The sequence below is a fragment of the Canis lupus genome, chromosome 12, assembly GCF_003254725.2.
Source record: "Canis lupus dingo isolate Sandy chromosome 12, ASM325472v2, whole genome shotgun sequence".
NCBI lineage: Eukaryota > Metazoa > Chordata > Mammalia > Carnivora > Canidae > Canis > Canis lupus.
The window spans coordinates 65,567,937-65,585,243 of record NC_064254.1 but is presented as its reverse complement, the minus strand read 5'-3'; the positions used below and the strand labels follow the sequence as shown (position 1 = coordinate 65,585,243).

The following is a 17,307-nucleotide window of genomic DNA, read 5'->3' as shown; positions in this document are numbered from 1 at the left end:
CCGCCCCCCGCGCCCAATTCCCCGCTTTTAACTTTCCTTCCCGCGGCCCCCGAGGCCGCGAAGACCAGTTCCGTGGTCCCTCCCACCGCTTCGGGCCGCTGCGGCCGCGAGAACACAGGAAGGAAGCGCCCACCCCCGGACCCCGAGGTCCCGCCGCACCTCCGCGCTCGCCCGATGCATTGTGGGCGCTGTAGTCCGGCCGGGACCCGTTGGCGACTACAAGTCCCGTGACCGCCGCCTCGCCCGCAGTCCCCCTCCGCGGCCTCAGCCGGGGCTCCAGGGCCCAGGGCGCGGCGTCCCGGCGAGTCAGCTGTTCCTCCCCCGCGGGCTTCGAGAGGCGGAAGCCGGAGACTCGCAGGGAGGAGCTCCGCGCGCGGGGGGAACGCCCGGCCTACGTGCTCGTTCGCCTCGCGACCGCTGTGCGCGAGCCCGGGGTCCCCGCGGCGGGCGGCGGCGGCGGCGGCGGCGGCGGGGGCGGAGGGAGTCCGCGGCGGCGGCGGCTGCAGGAGCGCAATGGCGGAGACCGTGGCGGACACCCGGCGGCTCATCACCAAGCCGCAGAACCTCAACGATGCCTACGGGCCGCCCAGCAACTTCCTCGAGATCGATGTGAGCAACCCGCAGACGGTGGGGGTCGGCCGGGGCCGCTTCACCACCTACGAAATCAGGGTCAAGGTGAGGCCGGCTTTCTCCCCTTCGGAGACCCCCTCCCCTCCCCCCCCTCCTCTCTCCCCTCCCCCTCCTCTCTCCCTCCCCCTCCTCTCTCCCTCCCCCTCCATCCCACCTGGGCCGGGAGCCCCGGGCCGTCAGCCTCGTCCGCGGGCGGGCGGGGTCTCGGGTCAGCCCCCTCTTAGCCCCCCCCCCCCGCTGTAGGGCTTGGACGGGGGCTGCACGGAGCGAGCTCAGCTCAGCGCTGCTCCTTGGAGAAGGTGCTCGAAGAAGAGGGCGTGGGTTGAGCGCCGCTTGGCCCCGAGCAGCTGATCTGGGAATGACATTTGAGTTGGAAAGGTGCAGATCTTTCGAGAACACGGTGCTCCCTCGGGAGGGGGAGCTAGATGTGCCTGAGACGGGGGCGGGGGCGGGGAGGGGGGGGAAGGTGGTTTGCACCAAGTTTTCCCAGTTTTCTTAACCCTGGAGACTTTCCCCCAGGGGTGGCCAGAGCCGAGCTGGTGGGTCGCTGCAGGCCCCCCTTCCCCAAGCTGCCAAACTAACCCAGCTTTGTACGCTTTTCGGAGCAAAAAAAAAAAAAAAAAAATCTAATGGGTGTTGAAAAGGCTGACGGATTCGGCAGGGCCCAACCTGCGGAGGACCACAGGGCGACCTTAGCCTTCTGGGCCACCGTGGGTGCTGGAGGGCCGAGGCGTGGCGAGTCGTGGTCTCCCTCACCGTGCAGAACTGCAGCTGCTGTAAGAAAGCCTATTATTCACTTAGGGATCTTGCTCTCTTAATTTCGAGGTGTTCACTTGATTGAATGGAGGAAATCAGCTGAAGGAGAAGCACACTTATGATTTCATAACTAGTATTTGATGGCAATAAGTAATTCAGATGATTTGGAAGATGCTAATTGAGGCTAGAGCTTCACTTTCACTGTAGTTCGGGATTGAAGAACTTTCTCTCACCTAGGGAGGTATCTTTAAAAATCATAGCAAATGAACCCAGCTGTCAAAAAACAACAAATTGTTCTACTACCAAAAATTAAGTATAATAAGTTTCACTTTGCAGTAACTGAGATTTACATAACAGGTGATTATTAATATTTAAGCCGAGTACTATTGCTCATTGCCTTGTGCACTTTCTGTGCGTGTGGTTAAAAAACAACCTATGATTTAGCATCTTAACCGTTTTTAACTGTGCACTCGTGTTAAGTATATCCCTATCGTGAAATCTGTGCACTTAAAAAATTTGTCATGTATCGCCAAAAATAATTTTAATAATCGGACTTCAAGATGTGAAACTAAAGTTTAATGCTACACGTCACCCTGGTGTCCCTATGGATGTGTAAAATGTGAGCCGTAAGCAATGCTGTAATAGTGAAATTGCAAAATCCAGGCTCCAGTATACTTAAGGAAGTACTTTACCACATAAGCTTAGTGAAAAAGTAAGCCCCCCCCCCTTTTTTTTTTACTTTTGGAATGATTTTGAAATATATGTTCACTAAAAAATTCACAAAAAACAACTTCCTTTTATTCACCACTATGTTTTCTTTTATTTCTTGTGCTAAAACAGAACTTGGTATTCCTGTTTCTAAACTTCCATGGCTAGTACTTCCTGTCATACAACTGAAGCAAAATCTCCTGCCTACACTTCCTCCATTTAATAACTTTGTGTTTATCTTGCTGAGTGCATTGCATTAAATGCACTCGTGTGATTTAATTATTTAAAAAATACATCTGATACTTTATTACTGAATAGCTGATGGGACACTTTAAAAATAGTGCTTATGGTGTGCTCTACATTTTTAAGAATAATTCCTTTTAAAAGTGGTAAGTTATGGAATTAGCAAAGAATGCACCCACATTGGTTGTATTATATAAACCAGTTTTTTTCTATATTAATGATGTTTATAGTCATAAATGCAGGTATCCTAAAAAAGTGTAATTGAGTTTTTAATGCATATGAAATGCCATTGGGGTTTTTCTTAATATGTAATGTGTTTGTTAATTTAAAATTCAGGACACCGTATAGTAAGACAATATATCTTATTTGAGCAGCATATGATTTTTGAGAGTAGTTACAATCTTGTGTTAAGGTAAAATAGGCCAGCAAGATGAATAGGTAAGTCATTTTGTAATTTTACTTATTACTACTTTTCTAAGCTGTTGCTGCTCTCCCTCCTATCGCCTGCCTTTTGCTATTGAATTGCCATGTGGAGTTTAGGCCCTTAAACTATCTTACAGTTGCTATGTAATTCTGGTCTTGAGAAAAATGTTCAATTTTATAGGATCTGATTGAAATTACTCTAATTCACAGAGTAATTTTATCTAGATAGTGGCACTTTAGAATGCAAGTTTCCCAATCTCCATTTATCTTTTGGTTTGAAGATAGTGTTTAAGACTATTAGGATCACTTGATTAGTATCTCTGGGCTTTTGAAAATAATTGGTACAGGGTTAATGTTTTTAAAAATTGTTCTAATGGGTAGGTACCGCAGAGAGCACCATATATGATGAAAGGTTTAGGAGAGCTCAGGGTCTAGAATTATTTTGGCATATTAAAAAGAAGTTTAAAGGGGAAATTCAGTCACTGTTTATGAAGTTTATACTATAATGTAACCTTAATTTTCTGGGGATTGTAAATTAGTTAAGATCTGTTGTAACTAGAGACAGTTATTTCAAACAGGAGTGAAGTTAAGGATCTTTTTTGAGCTGAGTTCAATGAATAGATTTATCATTTATAAGCAGAGTAAAGTACACAGTCTAAGCTCCCACAGCATTCCCTCTGTAAAATAGATATGCTAACAGTAGCACCTACCTCATAGGACTAAATGAGATAATGGACATAAGTCTCTTTAGTATTCACTGGTATATACTAAGCTTTTAAAAGTTACTTCTTTCGAAATGCAGATATGTTCTAATTTTGAAGGCAGTGATCAACTAACTACATTTTCTGTGTTACCGTGCAGTTGAGTTACTAAAATTGTTAGATCTGGAATGGAAGTATACTTTCATCGAGGCAGATACAGTATAAAAGAAGCCATCTTGTTTAGTATTTAACCCAGTAGCTTTTTTGTTTTAAATTTGTATTTTGTATAACTCCATGTAGAAAGTTCTGATGCCATTTGGAAGGTGGTAAATTTCATACTAAGTCCAAAAATAATTAATAGAATTTATATTTTAAGGTAGCATATTTCCTGTGATTATAGTAGTAGTTTTTCCAGTTTTATTGAGATGTGATTGATACATAATGGGTTTTTTTTTTTTTTTTTTTTTTTTTGAGATTTTAGTTCTATATTCATGAGAGAGTGGGGCAGGGGACGGAGGGAGAGGCAGGCTTCCCACAGAGCAGGGAGCCCCATGTAGTACTCTATCTCAGGACTCTGGGATCATGACCCCAGCTGAAGGCAGAAACTCAACTGATGGAGCCACTCAGGCGCCCCTATATATGATGTCTTAAGGTGTATATAGCGTAGTGATATATGCTGTGAAATGATTACCAAAATAAGATTAGCTAATACTCAACTCCTCGCATAGTTATGGAAGTAGCCTTTTATTTATTTTTTTAAAGGTTTTAATCTTTTTTTTTTTAATTTTTATTTATGATAGTCACACAGAGAGAGAGAGGCAGAGACATAGGCAGAGGGAGAAGCAGGCTCCATGCACCGGGAGCCTGACGTGGGATTTGATCCCGGGTCTCCAGGATCGCGCCCTGGGCCAAAGGCAGGCGCTAAACCTCTGCGCCACCCAGGGATCCCTGGAAGTAGCCTTTTAAAACTGAGGCTTATTAAAACATAAAACTGAATACTAAAGTTTGATAAACTTTCTTTTTAAAGATTTTATTGATTTGATAGAGAAAACACAAGCAGGGGGAGGGGGAATGGCAGAGGGAGAAAGAAGAGGGAGAAGCAGACTCCCCACCGAGCAGGGAACCTGACACAGGGCTCAATATCAGGACCCTGAGATCATGGCCAGAGCTGAAGGCAGTTGCTTAACCAACTGAGCCATCAGGCACCCCAATAAACAATTTTTTAAAAAGATTTTATATATTTATTTCAGAGAGAGCCTGTGCATGGTGCAGGGGGGATGCGGAGGGCAGAGGGAGAAGAGAATCCCAAGCAGACTGCATGCTGAACCCAAAGCCGGATGCAGGGTTTGATCCCAGGACCCTGAGATCACAATCTGAGCTGAAACCAGGAGGGTGGACTCTTAGCTGACTGAGCCACCCAGGTGCCCGAAATTTGATGAACATTTTGACAAGAAAGATAGTAAAAATTGTATCTGAACAGTGTTTTCTGTTCTAAACCTGTATTGGTGACTTTACTCTTGGCGAGTCCTCTCATTTTATTTATTTTATTATTATTATTTATTTTTAGTCCTCTTTAAGTTGGAAGTTATTAATATCCAGATTGGAAACAAATAAATTCTTAGACTTGGTCCCAGGATTTATAAGAATGTATTAAATGGCACAAATAATATTTTTATTTTTTTATTATTTTTTCGAAATAATATTTTAAAGAATCAAGGTATTTTAGTGCCAAAGAACATCTGTAAATTTTTTTTTAACATCTGTAAATCTATGTAGCTTTATCAGCTGGCTGTGAGATGTTGTCTGATACACATCTTTGCTGCTAGCTGCAGCTGACTTGCAGAATCTCCATGAAGGAAGGGCATGTTACTGGCTTTGAGGTTTTTGTTCTTACCTAATCCATGGGGAAAGGGAGGCAGTAACAGTTAAAAAGTCGTCCTGCTATGTTGGGTTATTAGGGACTGTTCTGTATTGTTCACTTTAGTACTTTACAGAACCAAGGCACAGAAGGTTGTCTCTCACCCAAAGTAAGTAAGTGTCAGAGCCAGGGTTAGAGTTGAAGTAGTCTGGTCTTGGTTTAGAATTGCTTCACAGCTGCGGTTCATTTAATTTAAAACAGGACATTAAAACCTTTGTTGTTGACAGCCTAGTTTGGGGGCACCCTAAGGTATCTGCACCTTTTGAAGGAAATCCCAAAGTTGGTACTCTTGAGACATGAGTTGACTCTTCAATAATCAGCAGTGGGTAAGATGCAGTCAGGAGAGATGAACAGCTGCAAGAGCTTGCTTTTAAATTCTGTGCTCTGATGAGATGATCTGAAGAAAACGTGTTGTTGACCGGCTGGCTTGGCTAGTGATGTTATAAAAAGGCAAGCTTTTTTTTCTGTGAGTGTTGAAGCTGAAGAAGGGATTTATCACTTGAGTACTTCTGTTCAAGAGGCTGCTATATATATATATATATATATATATATATATATATATATATATATATATATGGAACGCTTCACGAATTTGCATGTCATCTTTGCACAGAGGCCATGCTAATCCTGTATCATTCCTATTTTAGTATATGTGCTGAAGCTTATATGTATACACACACACATATATATAGGCAGTGCTCATTGCAAATATATATGTAAAAAATGTGATCTCTCTGAGGTAGCTAAAGAGAATAGATAATATTCCTGTTTTGCCAGTGTAAAAGCTGGAGTCCCTATTGATCTGATCCTCATCTCTTGTCCCTCCTTCATTCTTACTTTATGTTCTAGTCCTACTAAACTATTTGTATCTCCTGAATAAGCGGAATTATCTTTTATCCAGGCCTCTTGTGTCTGCATATTTCCTCTGCCATTAAAATAGTCTTCCTGGGCTGCCTCTGGTTGGCTTGGTTGGTGGAGCATGTGACTCGATCTTGGGGTTGTGAGTTTGAGCCCCATGTTGGGTGTAGAGATTACTTAAAAAAATAAAATCTTTAAAAAAATAAAACTGTCTTCCTTTAGTAACCTTGTCTGGCTACTGTTACTTGTCCTGCAGGATTTAGCCTTACCATCATCTTTGAGATTTTGCTGATCCTTGGAATTTAGACTGAATTTCCTTCCTGTGCCCTATTAGGATTAAATTTATTTGGTTGTTTGTGGCTTCCTTTAGTACCTGTATCTTAATAAGCTCCTAGAGGACAGGGACTGTCTTAATCACCCTTCTTCAGCACCTGGCACTGCACTTAGCACATAGTGGACATTATGAGTAAGTGAAGTTTAGGAAGGTTAAGTAACTTACCCAAAGTCATAGGTATTATAAAAGACAAAACTGGGATTTGAATCTACATTTTCTGATCTTCAGAGCCTATACTGAATATTCTCCTGGGGAGCTTTTGTTTTTTTTTTTTAAACATTTTTTTTAAATTTTTTTTTAAATTTTTATTTATTTATGATAGTTACAGAGAGAGAGAGAGGGAGGCAGAGACACAGGCAGAGGGAGAAGCAGGCTCCATGCACCGGGAGCCCGATGTGGGACTCGATCCCGGGTCTCCGGGATCACGCCCTGGGCCAAAGGCAGGCGCCAAACCGCTGCGCCACCCAGGGATCCCCCTGGGGAGCTTTTGAAATCATTTTGATTCTTATTTCATTGGTTAGTGGTGGGATTTGGAAAATGGTAGTTTTAAAAGCACCCTAACAAGGGCACTTTACTGGTACACAGCAAGGCTCATTTCTGGTTGCACCATGTTCTCTGTCTCTGAGAGGTATGAAAAAAATAAATGGAACCATAAGTGGTTGGTAGTCTTGATTGAATTTTAAAAGGCAAATTTAAAGTAAATAGAAATAACTAACCAACCAGAACATAACAGCAGATTCTGACAAATCTGAGAGCACAGAGGAAAACTAGTGATATTTACCAACGATAAAATGTCTTTTGGAGAGCAGGCACTTTAATACTAGTTCAAAGCATAACAACCTATATAGCTTTGCTTTTTGGGAAGAAGGGAGGCATTGACTGTGTTCAGCCAGGATAGATCTTTTTGCCCCTTGTGCCATCCCTGTCTGTATCCCCATGTAATAATCATGGAGGTAAGCCAGGAGTCAGGAAAAAAATATGTATATATCCATCTAAGAAATAATTTTTTTTTTTTACACAAGAGTGTATGCGCGTGAGTGTGTGCGCATGAGTCGAGCTGGGATGGGGAGGGAAGGGCATGTGCAAAGGGAAAGAAAGGGAGAGAGAGAATCTTAAGTAGGGCAGAGCCTGACCTGGGGCTCATCTCACCACCCTGGGATCATGACCTGAGCTGAAAGGAAGAGTCAGATACTTAACCAGCTGAGCAACCCAGATGCCTCAAGAAAGAAATTCTTCTATTTTGTTACTGTTGCTACTTAGTACCTTTAAAGGGGAAAAATCTAAAAGTGTTTAACTCCTAGCTGTCTTGGTGATTCTTTGTAACAGAGATTTTTTCCCTGTCTTCAGGTTCATAATCATGCTTACCAAAAAGAAGAAAAGGAAAAGAAAAAGACTGAACTGTTTTTAGATATGTCGATGTTTTACCATATTGTGCTGCTTTCATGTGAGCAGAGCCAGCAATTTTTTGAACATCAGATAAAAATGATGGTGTCCAAGAAAAGCAATAGTATAATCTTGGTACTGCTTTACTGATTTCTTAGTTAAGTGACTTAATGCTTTCAACTAGAGTTTTACCTCCTTGAGGAAATATTTAGAATCTAGGAATTTTGACATGGTAGTAAAACGTGACATTTGATGTAATTTTCAAGAAAGGTGGTATCAGGATACGGTTGGGGCTGTGCTCACAAGAAACTTCAGGAAGAAAGTTTATTTTTTCATGTGAGAGGTCTCAGTATCATGGCTTGACTGTTAGCCTCCAGCATCACATCCATCTTCTAGCCAAGGGGAAAACATACTCCTGCCTCATTGCCCTTTCCCACAAAGGAAGCTGGGAAATTTAGTAACATTTTCAGCCATGTGAAGAAAGGAAGAACTGACTCTTTGCTTTACCACAGTAGCATAAATATTTTGGGTGTGGCTTCTAGGGTGTGGCTTTAGCAACATTCTGATCATCTCTCCTAATTCTTTCCCTTTTTTGCTGATGCTTGATATTTCAAAGTTTAGAGAAAAGAGGCCATTTGATTTGTAAGGAATAAAATTCTCATTAGCTTTGACAATATTTGTTTTTTAAGGTTTTTTTTTTTTTTTTAAGATTTTATTTATTTATTCATAGAGACACAGAGAGAGAGACACAGGCAAAGGGAGAAGCAGGCTCCATGCAGGGAGCCCGACGTGGGACTCGATCCAGGGTCTCCAGGATCACGCCCTGGGCTGCAGGTGGTGCTAAACCTCTGCGCCAGCCACCGGGGCTGCCCTTTAAGTTTTTTTTTTTTTTAAAGATTTTATTTATTAATGAGAGACCAAGGGGTGGGGGGGCAGAGACACAGGCAGAGGGAGAAGGAGGCTCCATGCAGAGCCCGATGCAGGATTCAATCCTGGCACTACAGGATCACGCCCTGGGCTGAAGGTGGTGCTAAACCACTGAGCCACCCAGGGAGCCCCAGGTTTTTTTTTTTTTATTTATTAGAGCAAGCAAGCGAGTGCGGGGAGGGACAGTTGGAGAGGGAGAAGTAGACTCCTCACTGATGAGGGAGCTTGATTTGGGGCTCAATCCCGGGAACCTGACGTTAGCCAAAGGCGGATGCTTAACCTGCTGAGCCATCCAGGTGCCTCAGTTTTGACAGTCTTAAATATGAGTTTTGATATCTTCCTGAGAATTAATTTTGATAAGTTGAGAAAGGAGACACCCCTGAAGACATGGCACCTCTGATAAGGGTGTACCTTGGGGTTGGATTAGGGGTCCTTGAAAATAGATGATTAGCCCTTTTTTTTCTTCAATGGCTGTTTAAAGCTATGGAGGCAGTTCTACTTAGAACCAGCATTTTAGTTGATGGTATTGAATGATAGAGTATATAATTTGAGCGACCAAAATAAGTGAGATCAGTATCTTTTACCAGAGAATCATAATAAGACTTAAAATAATTTTTATAAAATTATTTTGCCTTGACATTATTTGTTATCTTGAAGTGAAACTGAAGTAGTGGGCAGCGGGGGGGGGGGGGGGGGGGGGATTGCTCAGCGCGTCACCTTCTGCCCGGGGTGTGGTCCTGGAGACCCAGGATCGAGTACCACTTTGGGTTCTCTGCATGGAGCCTGCTTCTCCCTCTGCCTGTGTCTCTGCTTCTCTCTCTGTGTGTCTCTCATGAATAAATAAAATTTTAAAAAAAATTTATTTAGAGAGAGCATACGCATGAGTGGAAGGAGGGGCAGAGGCGAAGAGAGAGAGAGAAGCTGACTCCCTGTTGAGTGTGGAGCCAGACATGGGGCTTAAATCTCACCACCCTAAGATCTTGACCTGAGCTGAAATGAAGAGTCAGGAAGCCCAACCAGCTGAGCCACCCAGGTGCCCCACTGAGAACATTAAGACACTACTAATATATTTACAGCAGGAGTGAGCAAGCTGTGTGTTTCCCTGTTTTTGTAGCTTTTGGAGCACCTCTAAAATTTTAAGTAATAAATTTGTATTTTAAGCTAAGTTTGTGATCATTTATTACAGCAGCAATAGGAAATTAATAAGAATGACCATACACCTGTACTAAGATCATTTCCAGGGATACTCATTCATTTCAAAAGAATGAGAGTAGGGATGGGAGTTCAGCCTGACTTAGACTTGTCATAGGCCACAGCTTTATATTTCTTCTCCATCAGAATCTAGGAACATTGGTTCTTATTATCCCTCTCCTTTTACTCTGCCAAGATGTTTTACCAATTGTGTAGAAAAATATTTTTTCTGGGGCACCTGGATGGCTCACTTGGTTAAATATCTGACTTCGGCTCCTGTTATGATCTCGAGGTTCTGGGATCAAGCCCTGAGTTGGGCTCCATGCTCAGCAGGGAGTCTGCTTGTCCCACTCCCCCCCCCCCCCAACTTGTGCTCTGTCTCTCAAAATCTTTTAAAAAAGAGAGGGAGAAAGAAGATTCCCATTGCTCATCGTCTTTGAAAAAAGAAATCTTTTTTATTTCCCCACATAAAAAGTTAGATGCCTTGGAGTGCCTGGCTGGGTTAGTAGAGTATATGACTCTTGATGTTAGGGTTGTGAATTTGAACCCCACATTGGGCTGCTTTATTTAATAGGTTATAGAGGATTATTTTTCCAAACTGAAGAGAAAATTACTGAGAGACTAAGTCACTTTGGCTATCCAGATATAGCTCAAGATTAATATTAAATGGCCAATGCAGGTTTTTTTTGTTTTTGTTTTTTTTTAAGATTTCATTTATTTATTCATGAGAGAGAGAGAGAGAGGCAAAGACACAGGCAGAGAAAGAAGCAGGCTCCCATGTAGGGAGCCCGATGTGGGACTCGATCCTAAGATCCTTGGAGCCCAATGTGGTTCTTTCCTAGAACTCGAGGATCAAGCCCTGGGCCAAAGGCAGACGCCCAACTGCTGTGCCACTCAGGCATCCCCAATGCATTTTTTTTTTTTTTTTTTAAACTGAGTATAAGAGAACCACATAATCTTTGATACAGTGGTTTATCCTTGCTGTTGTGATCTGGTGCTCTTGTATGAGAGGGGGCCAACTTCTGAGACTAAACCAGTGTAAGATTATGAGTACTATGTGATGAATACTGTAGAGTATTGGCTCTTGGTTAAAATTTAACTTAGAAAAGGTGTTATTCTTGATTATTAGGCCTCTGAACCTCCATAATGCCAAGCACACAGAAGAGAAAAGTACTTTGACTTTTGCATCTTGTGATTCTGTGTTTCAAAGTCTAAAATATATTTAAGTATTTCAAGCAGTAGATGTATAACTATACAATTTCTTCTGATGTTAAAAATTTTTTCCCTCAGTTTCTATTTTGGAAAGAAACCTCTGCATGTTAAAACTTGAGGCATTTATCTATAATGAGCAAGAACAATCTGTTCTCTTAAAACATCCAGATCCATTTGTGACAGGATAGATTTTAAAAATCCAACCTAAAAGACTCTGAGGTCTATAAAATATATGTATCAAATACACAGGGCACCCAGAGCTTCTGTATGAAGAAAGTTCAAGAAGGTCAAAGCTAAGGAGGTATTGTAGAAGAAGGATTCTAATTATAAAATCTGGTAAAACATTTATAAAATTAGGAAAGGATTTATAGGTTGGAGTAGGCCATTAGTTATAAATACTGTTCAGTGGATTGTTTAGAAGAAATATGTGTTTTGATTTGCTCTTCTCTAGAACTTTTGATATGCCTTTGTCTAAATCTATTCTAATATAGTAGCCATTAGCCATACGAGGCTATTTAAATTGAAGTGTTAGATTCAGACTACCAGTCGTCTATTTGTCCAGTTTCCTTGGAATTAAAGTTGACTAGTTTGACTTGTCTTTAGTTCATTATAAGTAATAATTGGTCTTGAATATGCAGGATGGTTCCATATAAAGGGACCATTGTATATAGGGCTTTCTCTCCTCAGTTTCTTTAACCTTTTTTGCCCCATTTCATTGTGTTTCCAGTCAGTGGTCATTCATAGTCTGTTCGCTGTTAACCCTGGGCCAAACTCCCAAGCATGTAGTGACATACCACCCTCTTATCTGCTAATTAAGATAGAGAAAATTTCTTAATCCAGTCAAAGGTTAGAGACTTATTTTCTTTATAGCATTATTTTATTTTATATTTTATTTTATTTTATTTATTCATGAGACACACAGAGGGAGAAGCAGGCTCCCCATGGAGAGCTTGGTGTGGGACTTGATCCCAGGACCCAGGGATCACGCCCTGAGCCAAAGGCAGACGCTCAACTGCTGACCTACCCAACTTTGCCTTTGGTCCCAGCATAATTTTATTATATTAGGAAGTTGAGTACAAGTTTATAAACTATAGTTAAACTACAGCTTAACCAAAGAGAACTGGGATGAGTGGTTGCCTTTCAGAGTGTATAGAATCTTCTCTGTAGTCCTGTACAGGTAGATGTAAAGTCTGCGTGGTTCAGAGAGATTTCTGTTAAAAATGCTTTCAGATCTGTTGAGAGCCCTGGGCCTTCCCAAGATTAAACTTAGCTCAGGGCCCCTGAAGTAATTTCCTGTTCTCCAATGGAGTTGCGTCTCTTAAAGGTCTTGCAGTGGCCAGTAGAAGAGGAAATGCTTCCCAAAATCCCTTCCTGCCCTGCTTCCTCAAGGGTTCTTTCTTTATAAAGGCCTCAGAAAAAGTCTGTTAGATTAAAATGTTGAAGTCTTATGACTAAATTCTTACTTAGGCAAACTAAAAGCAACTCACCAGTGGATATTAAATTTAGATTGTAAGGCACTTCCATAAATCAGCATTGTCCCTCAGTATACACATTAACATACTCTTTTTTTTTTTTTGAAAGATTTTATTTATTCGTGAGAGAGGCAGAGACATAGGCAGAGGGAGAAGCAGGTTTCATGTAGGGAGCCCGATGTGGGACTCGATCCCAGGACCCCAGGGTGGCGACCTGAGCCAAAGGCAGATGCTCAACCACTGAGCCACTCAGGCGTCCCTAACATACTCTTCCTAAACACCTGAAGTTGCTGAGGAGTCTGCATCGGCTGGGGTTGAAAGGGTTGAACAAGCTGCAAAGGAAAAACAGCTTCAGTTATAGATTCATTGAAATATCCTAGAAAACTTGTATTTTTATAATTTTCTAACTTAAATTCTTGGTTGTTGAACAAGTCCCCTTGTTATGTTGTTTGAATTATTGCAAAACTCCCTTCGGCAGTTTTTGATGGCTTGTGCTTCTGATTAGTGTTTGTCCTGTTTATCCTAGTTTCACCTGACTTCATTGAAAGAGCACAGTTTCTTATCAGTATCATATGGTTTCAAAGACATCTTGGCGGTTTTTTGCTATCAGTATTGCCAGAAATTCTGTATTATGTGTCAGAATGTGCAGAGAAGTTTTGTGTGTGTGTGTGGGGGGGTGTTTGGTTTTTTTGTTTTTTTCATTTAATAAAGTTTTATTTCCCAAAATGTAGTTGGTGGGATCTTGTTCATGCATCTTCACCAGCAGCTGGGGCATTTCCACCCTTGGTGTTTCTGGTGTAAATTACTTGAGCTCTGTGCTTTGAAACCAGTTTAGTAAGTCCTTTACTGAGGAGCTCCTAAAGGGCTGCCTGGCCAGAGAACCTCGAATATTCAGTCTCTCAGAGACAACAGCTGGAGTTATAAGCTTATAGTTGGGAACTTCCTTACAGAGTTTGTCATATGTCGCTATGTCAAACAACACCAGATTATTGAGTTTGTCTCAAACTTTGCCTTTGGACCACTTCTTTTTGGCCTTGCCCCCAGATTTGTTCACCAGGTCTTCGTCCTTTTTGGCCGACTTTCCAGCATCTTTCTTCTCATTGTCCTTGGGCGGCATAGCGAAGCTCAGAGAGCAACAGCCACCCCTGCAGCCTAAGATGTCGGACAAAAAGCAAGTTTTGTGCTTTTAATTTATAGTTGCTCTTATTTACTACTATTAATTCCTACACTTGCCCTGATACTACATTTTGTTTTTCTCCTTCTCCATCAGTCCCTGTGTAGGGCTCCTTACCTGTACCCCACCGACAGACCTCATTTTCATGTTGGGTTTTACCTCTATGTTTATCATATTCAGGTATCATTCTCAAGGAAGCTAGACTTTTTTCTCAGTTGGTCTAAGCATCTGCGGCTGTCTTTCCCTACCCAGTGATGGTAGAAAAGAACTGGAAACAGACTTGAGTATTTTTTTTTTTTTAAATTTTTATTTATTTATGATAGTCACAGAGAGAGAGAGAGAGGCGCAGAGACACAGGCAGAGGGAGAAGCAGGCTCCATGCACCGGGAGCCCGACGTGGGACTCGATCCCGGGTCTCCAGGATCGCGCCCTGGGCCAAAGGCAGGCGCCAAACCGCTGCGCCACCCAGGGATCCCAGACTTGAGTATTATTATATGTGTGGGGGAGAGGGGACAAGGGAGAGATTGTAGCAGAGAAGAAAAACTCTTGAATACTTACATTGCATGGATTTCCATTTTTTTTAGAACTTTCACTAAGTTTTTGTTCTTTGGGAGATAGTGTTTATTAACATAGTCCAAGAACACTTAAATTATGAACTTGAATTCATATCCTAGTTTGCCCAGCCTATTGAGTGCCCTTGGACAATTAACCCCTCTGAACCTGTTACCCATTCTAAAGATGACAGTGTTAACTGTTGTCTTTAGAGTTACATGAGAATTTTATGATGTGTGTTATGAACTTTAAATACTATCTCATTTGGGAACCCTGGGTGGGTCAGTCAGTTGTTCAACATCTGACTCTTGATTTCAGCTCATGTCTTAATCCCAGGGTTGTGAGCTGAAGCCCCTTGTTAAAAAAAAAAAAAAAATTCTTATCTCATTTATTATTAGCTGCTGCTATCATTTAATTACTGAATTGCCTCTTTCTGTTGCACTCTAAAAAAAGAGAAGAGACAGTACTAATTTCAGTGAATGATGGTTTTCTGACATAAATTACCAGATCTGCATTTTTTCTCCCAAACTCTGAAATATCATTGAAGTGGTTTTTTGTTTGTTTTTTTTTTTTTTTAATTTTATTTATTCGAGAGGGAGAGAGAGAGGCAGAAGGAGAAGCAGGCTCCCTTTGGGGAGCCTGATGCAGGACTCGATCCCAGGACCCAGGGATCATGACCTGAGCCAAAGGCAGACACTCACCCACAGAGCCACCCAGGTACCCTCATTGAAATGTTCTTAAGGAAAAGTCAAAACTCTTCAGAATCTCTTATATTATTATAAAGTATATTATTTAAACATGGCACAATAGATGGTAGTGATGGTTACACAACAATGTGAATTGTTCACATTAATGCTTCAGAATTCTGTACACTTAAAATTGTATACTCTGTAACATAAAATGATAAATTTTATGTGTATTTTATCACTATAAAATATATGGAAACAAATAACAAAGGAGGGACAGTTGTTTAAGTTTATATAATCTTTTCCTTCAAGTTACCAAAGCAGGAGAGGAAACCAATTCCTCGTAACCCTTCCTGCTCGTAATAGTACCAATTTTCAGAATCCTGATATGATTATTCTTGACATGTTTGTCTAGCTTTATCATTGATTTGGCGGTGGGGGGAGGGGGTTGCTTAACTCTTCACCATTGCAGCAGCTCCCACCCTTACCTTTTTGCATTATACCTTTTTTTGAGGTTTTTATTTTGAAGACATTTTACTGATACTATTAAGCTTTTAGTGTTAACTTATGTGTGCTCAGAAGCACTTTTTGCGCAATGTTTAAAGGTTTTTAGAGGCCTCTTGATCGAATGTTACTTAGCTTCTTGAACACAGTAGGTTTTTACATATTAATCGCTTAGTGGAGGTTTTAAAGCTTTATTTATTTAACATCTATTTGGGTCAGATACTGTAACCATCGTGTGCCTTAAGACCATGAACTTTGAACTTGAAAAAATCCTTGCTCTCTGCCTATTTGTATGCATATGACTCTGAGCAAGTTACTTTACTCCACTTTTTGAGTTTCTTCAGCTGTAAAAATGAAACTTCACAGAGGATTAAATGTGACATGTGGCTATACTACCCAAAGCAGTTTACACATTTAATGCAATCCTTATCAAAATACCACCAGCATTTTTCACAGAGCTAGAGCAAACAATCCTAAAATTTGTATGGAATCATAGAAGACTGAACAGCCAAAGCAATCCTGAAAAAGAAAAACAAAACTGAAGGCATCATAATTCTGGACTTCAAGGTATAGTCATCAAGACAGTATGATATTGGCACAAAAACAGACACATAGACCAATGGAACAGAATAGAAAACCTGGAAATAGACCCACAAATATATGGTCAACTCATCTTTAATAAAGGAAAAAAAATATCCAGTGGAAAAAGTTTCTTCAACAAATGGTATTAGGAACACTGGATGGCAAAATACAGAAGAATGAAACTGGACCACTTTATACACCATAATAAATTCAAAATGGATGAAAGACCTAAATATGAGACAGGAAACCATCAAAATCCTAGAGAACACAGGCAGCCACCTCTTTGACCTTGGCTGTAGTAACTTCTTACTAGACACATCTCTGAAGGCTAGGGAAACAGCAAAAATGAACTATTGGGACTTCATCCAAAAAAAAAAGTTTCTGTACTGTGAAGGAAACAATCAACAAAACTATAAGATAGCCTATGGAATGGGGAAGGATATTTGCAAATGACATGTCTAATAAAGCATTAGTATCCAGAATGTATAAAGAGCTTAACAAACAATCCAGTTAAGAAATGGAAGAAGAGGGCAGCCCCGGTGGCGCAGCGGTTTGGCGCCTACAGCCCGGGGTGTGATCCTGGGGACCCCGGATCAAGTCCCACATCGGACTCCTTGCATGGAGCCTGCTTCTCCCTCTGCCTGTGTCTCTGCGCCTCTCTCTCTCTCTCTGTGTCTCTCATGAATAAATAAATAAAATCTTTAAAAAAAAAATGGCAGAAGAAATGAATAGACACTTTTCCAAAGAAGACATCCAGATGACTAGCAGAATGAAAAGATGCTCAACATCACTCATTATCACATGAAATACAAATCAAAACCACGTTGAGATACACCTCGCACCTGGCAGAATGGCTAAAATCAGCAACAACACAGGAAACAACAGGTGCTGGCAAAGATACGGAGAAAGGGGAACGCACTTGCACTGTTGGTGGGAATGCAAACTGGTGTAGCCACTCTGGAGAGCAGTATGGAGGTTCCTCAAAAAGTTAAAAATAGAACTACTCTATGATCCAGCAGTCCCACTACTAGGTATTTACCTAAAGGATACAAG

The 17,307-nt window shown here is 41.3% G+C and overlaps 1 protein-coding gene, 1 non-coding gene and 1 pseudogene across 2 annotated transcripts in view; 1 reads left to right on the top strand and 2 right to left on the bottom strand.

The window, feature by feature from the left end:
* The first annotated feature begins 255 nt into the window (after positions 1-255).
* Positions 256-17,307, top strand: part of SNX3 (sorting nexin 3) — a 42,444-nt gene continuing 25,392 nt past the window's right edge. Inside the window, exon 1 of the mRNA XM_025444911.3 lies at positions 256-675. Coding sequence (XP_025300696.1) covers positions 514-675 — 162 coding nt within the window. The 5' untranslated portion in view covers positions 256-513. The remainder of the gene's footprint in view (positions 676-17,307) is intronic.
* Positions 5,948-6,055, bottom strand: LOC112658775 (U6 spliceosomal RNA). The gene has a single exon (XR_003135953.1). It is a non-coding gene; the product is annotated as a U6 spliceosomal RNA (small nuclear RNA).
* LOC112658689 (40S ribosomal protein S25-like) lies at positions 13,486-13,900 on the bottom strand (annotated as a pseudogene).